The 13,596-nt window shown below is 40.9% G+C and overlaps 1 protein-coding gene across 2 annotated transcripts in view; it reads left to right on the forward strand.

Annotated features, from left to right (window-relative positions):
* The window catches only part of LOC127620627 (CTTNBP2 N-terminal-like protein), a 31,000-nt gene that overhangs the window by 2,335 nt on the left and 15,069 nt on the right, over positions 1-13,596 (forward strand). The window contains exons 2-3 of one of the 2 annotated variants that reach the window (XM_052093811.1): positions 26-96; positions 7,537-7,644. In XM_052093811.1, coding sequence (XP_051949771.1) covers positions 7,546-7,644 — 99 coding nt within the window. In that variant the 5' untranslated portion in view covers positions 26-96; positions 7,537-7,545. The remainder of the gene's footprint in view (positions 1-25; positions 97-7,536; positions 7,645-13,596) is intronic. The other variant, XM_052093810.1, reaches the window with a different exon arrangement.

Genomic DNA, 13,596 nt, shown 5'->3' on the forward strand with positions numbered 1-13,596 from the left:
TCTTACTTGTTTCTTTTAATTTTAGAGTATATTGGACCAGGACATTATCTTGACGGTTTTCGTACGGATATTGGTCTTCAATAGCTGTAGCCTAGAGTAAGTATACACCGATCAGCCACAACATTAAAACCACCAGCCTAATATTGTGTAGGTCCCCCTCCTGCCACCAAAACAGTGTCATTCTGAGATGCTATTCTGTTTACCACAATTGTACATAGTGGTTATCTGAGTTACCATAGACTTTGAGTTCGAACCAGTCTGGCCATTCTCTGTTGACCTCTCTCATCAACAAGGCATTTCCGTCCACAGAACTGCAGCTTATTGGATGTTTTGTTTTTGGTATTATACATTAGTTCCCCTTCTAAAATCATTCAGCTTTGTGTTATTTTTGTTGTTATCTGAATACTGTCCCAGGATCAGAATTTCGGAATTGCATTGCAAACTTTTGCAAAAAAAAAACGGTCGCTTGATCAACTGTTGATACAGTTGGGATTTATTAGTATGCATTACAATCTCTTCTGCAGTCTCATTCTGTTAATATTTGATAAGTGTGTTTTGGATGTGAATACCTGGCATTCCTGGTCTCTGTAACCCATGTAGTGTTTCTCTCTTTTTCCCGCTCACACGTTCCCTCTCTCACTGTGTATTGTGTTTTTGCTGCTGGAAAAACAGCATCAGAGCATCGTTACAAACCACACGCCCATCTGACACATCTCACTCTCTCATTAAAGCAAATTATTCATTAAGTAAGCTGACATTAGGATGCAGTCTACATTTTTTTTTTATGGTTTGGCTTGCACTCAGGAGCTGTGGGTTTGGTTTGAGGTTTAATTAGTTTTTGGTGAGACGAGGGAAGAGAAAGGTCTGTTCCAACTTGTGGAGGTGTGACAAGCCTTGCTTTTTAGCTTTATCCGTCTAGAATAAAACGTTATGTATTAATTTACTCACCCTCATGCCATTCCACACCTGTATAACTCTTCTGCTTCCATGGAACAGAGAAATCTATTGGGAGAATGTTTGTCTCAGTCACCATTCACTTTCATTGGAAGGCAAAAAGATGCAATGTAAGTGAATGGTGACTGAAGCTAGCATCTCCTTTTATGTTCCATTGAACAGGTTTGGAATATCATGAAGCTGTGTAAATAATGACACAATTTTTGGGTGAACTGTCACTTTTAGTTTTGTGTGAATGAGGGTTGCTGCGGTATACCGGTTTCACGGTATACCATGGTATGAAAATTGACAGTTATCATACCATGTACATACCATGCTTATCTACGGTATTGAGGAAAAAAATGCAACTGGACGGAGAATCTCACTTGCGCATGCTTGAATTTTCTAGTTTAAAGCGTTACGGAGGAAGTCAAGTTGAACCTCTCAAGCAGTAGGCAGCCCTGACATGCCAAACAGCACTGAGGTGGAAAAGAACAACACTGTGCCTATGCGCTATTTATTTATTTTTTTATATAATCTAAAGGTAGAATCTATTCAAACATAATTCAAACAGAACATACATATAACACAGGAGGAAAGGCTCCTCATTACCATGGTTAGCTCAGTGTAGCTAGTTTTAAATAATAGTAATAATTATTAAACAAATTATAGTATTTATGAAAAAATAAATACTAGCTGAAACAAGTCTCAAAACTTTAACTTCAACTGCCACTGTTGATATAAAATGAGGTCTGCTAGATTCTACCTTTAGATTATTTCATATGAAACTATAACATTTTGTCAAAATATAACAGTTACTTTAACTCATGTAAAACCGTGAAACAATTTAGTAAAGATGATGTATAATGAAAAAATAAATAAATAGCACAGTTTTGTTCTTTTCCTCCTCAGTGCTGCCTACTGTATGAGAGGTTTGACTAGACTTGCTCCGTAACGCTTTAAACTAGAATAGTCTCACTAGAATTGAAATTGGTCACATCAGTTTCGAGATCTGCGCTCAGCAATATCGAGGGAAGCCCGGTTGTTGCAGACGTGCATCAGATGGAAGAGGAGGTCATAATCGTGAGCTGGTCAGTTACACTCGTGCCAAAGTGCAGATGAGAAGCCTTTAGCTGATTGCGAGATTATCATTAAATCTGCCTCGGCAGTCCTAAATAGGCTGTCACTTGGGCGGCCGCCGAAATATCTTCAATGGGAGAATCATGGCATTGTTATTTCCCTGCTGTCCGTGACCCAGTCCGAAGAGACCTGCAACACACTTTTGGATTGCGACCCACCAGTTATGAAACACTGCTTCAACTCATACACACACTAATTTATGTCAGACTCCCTCGCCTCGCTTCTCTCTGACATTTTGTCCGCTGCATGTGTGTATGGTGCAACAAATCTGACAGGCAGACGAGGAGGAAAGGTGATGTGCACACGCAGGTGAGATTCTCTGTCCGGTTGAATTTTTAACTCAATACCGTAGATAAGCAAATGTGCATGGTATGATAACTGTCAATTTTCATACCATGGTATACCGTGAAACTGGTATAGCGCTGCAACCCTATTGGCAGCCATTTTTGTCACGCTCCCAGGAAGCTATTTCCAGTCATGACAGTGCAGCTCCTATCTACTTGAATGGGGAAAGACTGGAATCTACAAAATGGTTTGTCAAGATTACAATCAAAGAACATATGTCAAGCTGTAAAATCTGATAAAACTGGGACCATAAATTTAGCTTTTTAACCTTAGATTTAGCTAAAACACAACATTTTCCTGTCTTGCATAGCTAATGCGCATCCACGTTCTCGAGATGATTGGGTGCATTTACTCCTGTCATTTAATTTGTTCAAGTGTTATCCGATTAGTGATCACCGAAAACGCATGTTTATGCAAGGTGTAAATGGGGCCGTTCACTCTTACTGTCTCTTTCATCTCTGAGTCATATCTTTATTATTCTCTTTATTATGTAAAGTAGTGAAACATTATACTATATAGCCTAGAGCACACTATAAGTTATTATACATGTATAAAAATGGGACACGGTATCACAGAAAAGGAAAAGATGACAGTGTTTCTACAGATTTGTAATGAGCAACATTTTGTTCCTCCAAAATAAGTAAAGGTGTGTATGACAATACGTATGACAAATGTATTGTTATTGTACAAACCATATATATTCCTCATAACAATTCTTATAAAAATTATAATAATTAAATATGGTATTGTATTATAATAAAATTGTAATGTTGTTAAATATTTCTTTTTATTACTGTACTGTTTATTACTGTATTGTTGCAAGTAAATTACAATGATTAAATATCATTCTTGTGTTAATTTAGTAAAAAACAAAGATTTTTTTTTATGCATTAAACATTTTGAATCTTGTTGACTACAATGGCTGTGTGCTTAAAATGATGGTTCCTCTGATACATTTTTTTTATAAATAATTATGCCATTTCAGAGCAAAAACATAATTATCTAAATATATTATATATCAACTATCGTTAATAAACTGAAAAATATTGAGATTTTTTGAGAATTTGTAATAGCCAAATCACCCAGCAGTAGTGCACAGCCTTCCAGTCACAGACAGTTTTGCACTGCAACAGTCTAACTGGTTTTATGTTTTCAGGATCAGAGTACTTGCAGAACATAGAGTGCAGGGTCAGTCTTGGGTCATCTGTGCTGTTAACAGAAGTACATAGATCTTGGCTAATGTTTTGAAGGTTTTAGATCTGAGAGGACTCAAAATAGGGAGCTTTAAAACTGAATGATAGCCATCTGTCAAGCATTCCTATTCTCTTCTCTCCTCTAGATAGATAGATAGATAGACAGACACGATGGACTTGTGATCTTAAAGAACACAGCAGGGTGAAGATTTTAGGGTTGCGCGGTATACCAGTACTAACGAAATATAATTTTTTTTTTTACGGTATGATATCATCTTGTTGTTTATTTCAGTACCGTATTAAAGTATGCTGCCATTAGCAAAATGTAATGTAATAATGAGATTTGAGATCAAATAAAAGACTATTTCAAAATAATAATAAAAAAGTCTCAATATTAATCAGCAGAAGTAGTAGTTTTTGTGTCTGCATAAATGTGAGTGTTTGTGTATTAGCTTGTTTGTGAATGTCTGTGCATTTGTATATGTTGTGAATGGCATCCTTCAGTTACAGGCTTCTCAATAAATGTTTTTAATGGTTGTTGTCTGTTCTATCAGTGTGTTTGGAGAATAGTTTAAACTAGTGGTTACACCAGAGTGCACTCATGCAGCATCAGTCTATGATGTCATAAAACATACAGTTCTTAAACAAACAGAACAGGCGAAAGAAAGAAAAGAACAAAGAGACAAAAGAGCAGTACATATATGAGTTTTTGTATCCATAGCTTTACTGCAAATATTAGGTATAGCAGTATCAGTGTGTGAGATACCCAATAAAGTTTCTGTCAGACTGAGAGCAGTTCAAAGAATGCAGTGGTAATAGAGCATTCCTTTAACTGAAGCTAAATGAGACAAACATATATGAAACATGTTTACAGTGAAGAGTCACACTATCCATAGCTGTATTCTTACAGTTCAGTATAGCCAAAGCCTTTCTAGCAAGTTGGTCATCTTTGGAACACCCTCGAAAGGCTATTTCCAGTGCAGCTGCTGTCTACTTGAATGGGAAAAGACTGAAATCTCCTTTATGGTTGGTCAAGATTATGATGAAAGAACATATTTCAAATCAGGAGTAAAATCTGAAAATACTGGTATCATAAATTGTGCTTCTTTACCTCAGATTCCCCTAAAAAAAAATGTCTCAGCTTGTATAGCTAATGCGCATGTGTGTTGTCGAAGTTGATTGACAGGCGATGTCTGTATCTAAAAATTGATTGGCTCTTTTACCTTTAAGGCGGAACTTCTTTTCTACATACATTAACCACTGGCTGCCGTTGGGCATTCCAATTTCTCCCATTCATTTTAATAGAAGTGACTCATCTCTGCTAAAAATCTCTGGTATAACCTTGTGAGTTTTAAAGTGAAACTCTTTAAAGGGATAGTTCATGCAAAAATGAACATTCTCTCATCATTCACTCTCATGCCATCCCAGATGTGTATGGCTTTCTTTCTTTTGCTGAACACAAACAATGATTTTTAGAAGAATATCTCATCTTCAGGTGAATGGTGGCCAGAACTTTGAAGCTCCAAAAAGCAATTAAAGGCAGCATAAAAGTAATCTATATGACTCCAGTGGTTGAATCCATGTTTTCAGAAGCAATATGAGGTGTGTGTGAGAAACATATTAATATTTAAGTAATTTACTTACTATAAATGTACAGTTTGAACAGTTCTATGATTTTCCATTACGAGAGGTCTCTTTTTCTTTTCTTTGTTTTTGATGATTCGTATTCCTCGTTCATATTGCCATTGTTCAATGGGCTCAATGAACATCCTCCATCTGGAGTGTGTTAATAATGTCTGAATGACATCATTGGCCTGAGGTTATGTTAAGTCTAGTCAAGCTGTGTGACCATTCAGTAGAAAGATAAAAAATAAAATACTTGTTGCTGTCATTCCAGCAACACGTTAACATGCTGCCAAAATGAGTAATATCAGGAAGTGTTCAGATCTCAGGAGAAGATTGTCTTAGGGGAAAACCACCTGAGAAGCCTGAAATGTTAAAGGTAAAGAAGACAAGAAAGGTGAAAAGGAAATGAGTTAAAGGAACCCATAAGACTTACTTTCTTACAATGTTGATGTTTTAATGAATATCGCGGCCCATCTTTTCAATACAGTAGCAGTGGGTAGTACTTGAAAGACCCAAAAGTATCATAAAAGAAGAGAATTTTCTCTTTAAAAGCGCTATGGAGAAATTCAACCAAGTCAAGCAGCTAGACAGCCCAACATTCTAAACAAAAAAACACCTGCTCTGCGCCAGTATCAATTACAAGAATTTTCACAGCAACACCCTTACTAACATTCATCACAGTAAACTGAAACGTCATGTTTGAATACAACTGTAGAAGTTGTAGAAATAAAAAACATGGACATGTTGGAGTCTCCTGTCTGAAACAAGTCATGGGTATGACTTGCTTGACTATTGTAGAGATGACAAATGGCCACAGTGTTTACCTCATTCCACAATGCAACGAACTGTCATCAAACGATTAATGATCACTTGCATGTGGACTTTATTTTTTAAAATGATTTATAGGTCTGTATTATTTTTTTCAACAACTGAAGCACCTTATTTTGTTCTGGATGTCACAATGTGGATTCTGGATTTGCACTTTTCAGAAAGCACAGTAAAATATTCAAATAATATTTTGGTTGCATTTGTGATATGATAAATGTCATTGATTGTATAAAATAGGCTGGCTATCACTGGCTGAGAGAATCGATATAAGGTCGCACTGTGATGAATCTTGAGATTTACACCCCTAACTATAAATATAAACTACATATAAATATCAATATACCTGAAATATAATTCATTATTATCAATTAATAATAATGATAATTGATCATTAATGAGTCTTTGATACACATCTTTGGTTTTGTGTGATGTATTGGCAATGAAGATGGCTTTTAGCTGTGGGTTAGAACAACAATTATTCAGAATGAACATGATTAAACCGAAATAATTTATGAATCAGCACCTGCACAATCTTTGGGTGTTCATTGGTTGTTTTAGTTGTGAAGATAGAATTTGTTTTGCCAAAAATTAGAACCCACATATACGACAAGCCAAACCTTAACGGTTAATGTGAAACCCTCCATTATGCTGCAAATAACTCCAGAGCTTCTTATTTTATCATTTGCAGTAAACAAAAAAATGCTTCATATGATTGTTTAAATGCACTGTGTGTGTGTGTGTGTGTGTGTGTGTGTGTATGTGTGTGTGTGAATAGATTTAATTCATTACAGTACAGCAGTTTAACTCATTCACTGGAGACCTCTGTGCTGATATGCTAATAGCTTCCTGTGTTTATGTGGTATAAAGCCAATCCATTCCACAATGCTGAGAAACAGAATACTGCTATGTGTGTGTATGCGTTCATGAATATAGTTTTCACACAAATGCCATTTCAGATCATGAGTCATTCACTGATGAAATGTGTGCCATTACAGTATTCTATTTCTAGGCCAGAGAAATTGATCTCTGTGTGTGTGTGTGTGCGTGTGTGTGCGTGCATGCACGCGCTGTAATCTTGTTTAACTGGTATCAGTACAGTGGTTTGAACATGGCCTGCTTAAACACTGAGTGTTGAGTTGTGTAGCCAGGCCTGTGGTACATGTTAATGGTGTCATGTACTAATTAGAAAGCTAAATGAATGTGATGCATCTACACATGTCCAAATGGGGAAATACCATAGACCTATGTTGTTTGTATATAAAGCTAATTATTATTCATATAGACTTTGCAGTTATATTTAAAAAAAAAAAAAAAACACTTTATTGATTCATTGACTGGCTCTTCCAAGTTTTCCTTACTGATTTATGGTAAATTCTGCTAAAATCCTGGTTATCAAAACATTTAACTCACATTTGTTTCCGTTCATGTGTGTGTGTGTGTGTGTGTGTGTGTGTGTGTGTGTGTGTTGCAGGGCAGCAGGATGAATGTGGAGACACTCAGTAAAACTGAACTTCTGATGCTGCTTAGCATTCTGGAAGGAGAACTTGAAGCACGGGATGTAGTCATACACACACTCAGGGTAAGAGCTCTGTATTTTTTAGAATATACTATAAATATTCACACTCACTGAGCACTTTATTAGGAACACTACGGTCATATTGCTATTCTGTACACTACAAAAGACTGTACAAAGTATTTATCTGAGTTAGTAACCACGTATCCTTTCTGTCAGCTCGAACAAGTCTGGCCATTCTCCATTGACCTCTCTCATCAACCAGAACTGCCACTCACTGGATGTTTCTTTGTTTTTGGCAACTTTCTGTGTAAACTCTAGAAACTGTTGTGCGTGACATTTCTGGGAGGTCAGCAGATACATTTCTCAGTTCTACAGTGTGTGTTTAGATTTTCATGTCTATGTTATATAATATGTAGTAGATGATTTGGTTTTGTTGTGGACTGTCAGACAGGAACCAGAGGAAGTCAGAGGAAGGAGGGAGAGCAGAGAACAATGGCAGGCAGTGCTATTCCTGTAAAACATGCACATATTGTACATTCACACAGTGATGGATTAGACCAGACCATCCAAAATAATTCTTATCTACATCTCAAATTAGAGCTTTTTAGTGTAGTGACTGTCACTTGTGAAGCCACGTGAACTGCTGAAAAACTCTACTGTGCACAGAAAGAAACAATGTTTTTTATTGAATTCACAAAACACAATCTATGGCCCTCACTTAAAGAGCACTGGTTAAAGGGATAGTTACCCAAAAATGAAAATTCTGTCATCATTGTTCACCCTCATGTTGTTCCAGACCCGAATGGCTTTCTTTCTTCTGTTTAACACAAAAGGAGATATTAGGCAGAATGATAGGGAGTCATTGGACTGACATCCTTATGGCCATGTTATACTTTGTTTTTGCACATTCCGGATCGGCTTGTGCCTGGTCGACCACGTTGCCTTTGTGTGTGTATACTCTCCTGACCGCGAGCAAATATGCCCACTACAGCTTCTTTGTAATACTCTTTTTGGACAGTCAGTAGTAAGCGCATGTTTCAGTGAAATGCACTGCCGAGGACCGCGAGTGTGGGTTAAGGTAATTTGCATCACACATCACACTGTGCGCGGAGTGATCTGCAACACGGACACCCAAAGTATACTTTGAGCTTAAGTCACCATTTTCTTTCATTGCATCGTTTTTCCATACATTGAAAGTAAATGGTAACTGAGGCTAACAATCTACCTAACATCTTTATGTTCCACAAAAGAAAGTCAATCAGACTGTTTTAATTTGACACTTTCTGAATAAGACTCTCTCTCTCAATATAAATGTCACGGTTTCGTGTCACCCGCACCATGTTTCGTGTCACCTGCACTGTGTTTCACGTCATCTGCACCATGTTTCGCGTCGTCCGCACCGTGTTTCGTGTTCTCCGCCCCGTGTTTTCTGTTTCACCCGTCACTAGTCACTTTCCATGTCACGCTCCCTTGTTGTCCGCCCGTGTTTTCTGTTTTACCGATCATGCTCCCTGTCATGTCTTCCGTGTTGTCCGCCCGTGTTTCATTGTCTCTGTGAAAACTACACTTCCCTTCTTCCCGTCGTTTCCGGCCCTGTCTGCGTGTTATTGTCCGCACCTGTCTGTCATTTTGTCATTACCGTGTCTCTTTATTTAAACCACGCTGTTTTCCCTTCCCGTTGTCGTGCGTTGACGTTCTCTGTTCGTCGCCCATGTCTGTGCTCGTTACCCTCGCCTTCGTTCTCTGTTCATGTTTCTCCACCTTAGTTTGCTTACCCTCGCCTTTGTTCTTTGTTCATGTTCCTCCACCCTAGTTAGCTTTTTCCCATTGTGGACCTTTTGATTTGCTCCTGTGTTTGTTTATTTTGTTATAATCTTAATAAAACTGCGTTTGGATCTGATCCACCTGTCTGCCTGTTCCTGCTTCCCACACTAACGTTACAGAACGCACGACCACAGTGGATCCAGCAGTTTTGTGGGCAAACTACCGGCTGCTCAGTTTGCGACAGGGGGACCGTCCCCTAGAAGACCACATTCAAGACTTCCTTGTTCTGGCAAGCCTCTCCGACTTCCCGGACTCTGCCTTGATGGTCTTCTTCCGAGATAACCTGAACCCTTCGCTGAAGGAGCAGTTGCCTCAGACGACGCGCGGCTGGACCCTCCGCGACCTCCTGGAGGCGACCCTACTGTTGTGCGGCTCTCCGTTCACTGTGGGCGTTTCCAAGGAGGACCCTGCCTCACCACCCACAGCGGAGACTCTCCAGTCGTCCCTGGCACTCCCTGCCACGCCAGCCCCGGTCAGCGAGCCTGAGCCCTCGTCAGCCCCGGTCAGCGAGCCTGAGCCCTCGTCAGCCACGGGCAGCGAGCCTGAGCCCTTGCCAGCCACGGTCAGCGAGCCTGAAGCCACGCCGACCCGGAACAGTGTTCAAGCATCGCCAGTCACATCAGCCCGGAGAAAGAGAAGAAGAGGAAAGGCCTCTGCTCTCCAGCCTCCGCCTGCCGCAGCCCTGTGCCCTAAACCCCCTGTGGCTCTGCCCTCAGCGCCCAGCAAACCCAAGCCAGCGCATACCACGGTCAACCAGTCAGTGCCTGTCGCCCCAGAGGTCAGTGAGCCAGTGCCTGTCGCCCCAGAGGTCAGTAAGCCAGGGCCTGTCGCCCCAGATGTCAGTGAGCCAGTGCCTGTCGCCTCAGTGGTCAGTGAGCCAGTGCCTGTCGCCTCGACCGTCCCTGAGCCAGCGCCTGTAGCCTCGACCGTCCCTGGGCCAGCGCCTGTAGCCTCGACCGTCCCCGAGCCAGCGCCTGTAGCCTCGACCGTCCCCGAGCCAGCGCCTGTAGCCTCGACAGTCCCCGAGCCAGCGCCAGTAGCCGTGACCGTCCCCAAGCCAGCGCCAGTAGCCGTGACCGTCCCCGAGCCAGCGCCAGTAGCCGTGACCATCCCCGATCCACCGCCAGTAGCCGTGACCGTCTAAGAGCCACCGCCAGTAGCCGTGACCGTCCAAGAGCGCCTCTCGAGCCTCCCAGGGCTCCGCCTCTCGAGCCTTCCAGGGTTCCGCCTCTCAAGTCTCTCGAGCCTCCTAGGGCTCCGCCTCTCAAGCCTCTCGAGTCTTCCAGGGCTCCTCCTCCAGAGCCTCCTAGGGCTCCGTCCTTCGAGTCTTCAAGGGCTCCTCCTCCCGAGCCTACTAGGGCTCCGCCTCTCCAGTCTCTCGAGTCTTCCAGGGCTCTTCCTCCCGAGCCTCCTAGGGCTCCGCCTCTCCAGTCTCTCGAGTCTTCCAGGGCTCCTTCTTCCGAGCCTCCCAGGGCTCCGCCTCTCCAGTCTCTCGAGTCTTCCAGGGCTCCTCCTCCCGAGCTTCCTAGGGCTCCGCCTCTCCAGTCTCTCGAGTCTTCCAGGGCTCCTCCTCCTGAGCCTTCCAGGGCTCCGCCTCTCAAGTCTCTCGAGCCTTCCAGGGCCCCGCCTCTCAAGCCTTCCAGGGCTCCGCCTCTCCAGCCTTCCAGGGCTCCGCCTCTCAAGTCTCTCTAGCCTTCCAGGGCTCCGCCTCCCGAGCCTCCTACGGCTCCGCCTCCCGAGCCTCCTACGGCTCTGCTCCCAGAGACTCCAGAGCCTTCTAGGGCTCCGCCTCATGTTTCTCCACCTTAGTTTGCTTACCCTCGCCTTTGTTCTTTGTTCATGTTCCTCCACCCTAGTTAGCTTTTTCCCATTGTGGACCTTTTGATTTGCTCCTGTGTTTGTTTATTTTGTTATTATCTTAATAAAACTGCATTTGGATCTGATCCACCTGTCTGCCTGTTCCTGCTTCCCACACTAACGTTACAATAAAGCTGTCTAAATCTGATTCTTTCTCAGTATTAATCATTGGGAGTTCGAGCTCATTACTTCATTTTATTTCATTTTATGCGTTGATAAGCACACAAATTAAATCAGCTGTGCTCAATTAAATCTGTACTCCTCAAAACTAGAATAAATGTAGTTGAATTTGGTGTGCGCTTATACTGACACACAATAAAGACCCTCAGTTCTCACTCTGAACATACTGAGTGTGAGTGTGTGTGTGTGTTTGTTTGTGTTTTGAATATGAGATTAGTGTATGTTACATAGTATATGGTTCAAAAAATATAAATTCTGACATTATTTAATCACTCACATGTCATTCCATGCCCATATTACTTTCCCTCTTCCGTGGAAGACAAAAGGAGATTTTGGCATAATGTTAGGGACTGAAAGCCTCAGTCACTATCCACTTTCATTATCTAGGAATAAGCAGCATCAACATTCTTAAAAATGTTTTCTTTTGTTCCTCTAAAGAAAGTCATACAGGTTTAGAACAGCATGAGGGTGAGTAAATGATGACTGAATTTAAATATTAAGGTGCAATATTTTCCTCATTTCAGAGGCATTTTTACCTTTAAAAAGGTCATTTTTGTAATCATAAATAAACTTCAGAAACCACTTCATATCTAGAAATTTAAAGGGATAGATCACCCAAGATTTTTAGAAGAATATTTCAGCTCTGTAATGGTGACCAGACCTTTGAAGCTCCACAAATCACATTCAAATTGAACATAAATATTCACTTTAACATTTTCACATTTTGAAAGTGAAGGGAAAGTGGAGATTTGTGGTAAAAATAAATAAATAAACATAGTAAACTTTGTTCACACATATCATATATTTTCTGAAGATATGGATTAAACCACTGAAGTCATATGGATTATCTTAATGCTGCCTTTATGTGATTTTGGAGCTGCAAAGGTCTGGTCACCATTCCCTTGAATTTTATGGGAATGGTGGATGACATGAGGGTGAGTAAATGATGAGAGAATTTTCATTTTTGTGTGAACTATCCCTTTAACAATGCTCTCCCCTGTAACAGCAAATATAGATATCTGACAGCTACAGGTTAAAAAAAAACACTACAAGGCCATTATTTTTCCCCATGTTCTAAAAATCTGGGGCATTTCTTTCTTTACTCTTTATACTGAATTTTGATAGCCTTGGTTAATTATTCTGACCCTGGTGTGTATATTTTTATTACATTTAAGTTGTTGCAAACAGACTCACACGGCTGTCTTTTGCTTAGTGATTGCATTCAGCTCTCACAATTTTCTTGTACTCTCTTTCTCTCTCTATTTCAGGCTTAGGCCTCTTTTATTGCTTAGCCCTAGGCAAGAGGGTGTGTGTGTGTGCACGTGTGTGTGTGTTAGTGTCTTCTTTACTGCTTCATTCTCTGAATATCTTCCGGACCAGTAAGAGCCTTATTCACAGTGGGAACCATGAGAGGTCCTTGGGGATCTTGAGTCTTTTGATCATCAGTGAAGTTGTATATGTGTGCCACTTCAGTGCCCTCACTGCTGCACAATCTCCAGAATGTGCTGGCAGTGGTAAAACAGTGCATGCAGGCAGAACAGTGTGGCAGAAAGCTGTGATGCCATGGTTGAAGTTCTGGAAGCCTGAAGATCTTCAGAAATAGCAGCCCTCTTTCTGCTCCTGCTTTTGAGTTATTTTCTCAAGCTTCATTCTAATATAATAGAGGAGCCAATGTCCTGAGGCCTGACAGTTATAATGGGAAAGCAGCCGTTAATATGACTCACTCATTGTTTCATCTTTTCAGACAGATCAGGTCTGTTCAAAGATGTCATGAATAGGGAATACCCTGTTAATCTCACTGTCTAAACAGACTGAACAAGCCAGTTTGTTTTGAATAAAAAGTGAAGATATCTAGTCCAAGTTCACCTTATAAACATGACTGTTTTCTGGGCTTAGACACTTACACACACTATAGAGTAAACCAATGGGGTACTTCTCTCTTTTTAGAAGCCTGGGATGTCTGTGTGTTGATTAGAGGGATGCAGGATTCCCTCAGAGTTAACTTCCTTCCAGGAAGTCTCCTGATTCCTCTCTGTCTCCTACAGTAACCGCCTCAGATCAGCAATAGCTTAATTAAAAACAGCACAAACAACTGTATTGTTTTTCCCTTTTATGTCCAGTATATTCATTTATCCTCACAGCATCACTAAAAAC

This window comes from Xyrauchen texanus, chromosome 27, assembly GCF_025860055.1.
Source record: "Xyrauchen texanus isolate HMW12.3.18 chromosome 27, RBS_HiC_50CHRs, whole genome shotgun sequence".
NCBI classification, from domain to species: domain Eukaryota; kingdom Metazoa; phylum Chordata; class Actinopteri; order Cypriniformes; family Catostomidae; genus Xyrauchen; species Xyrauchen texanus.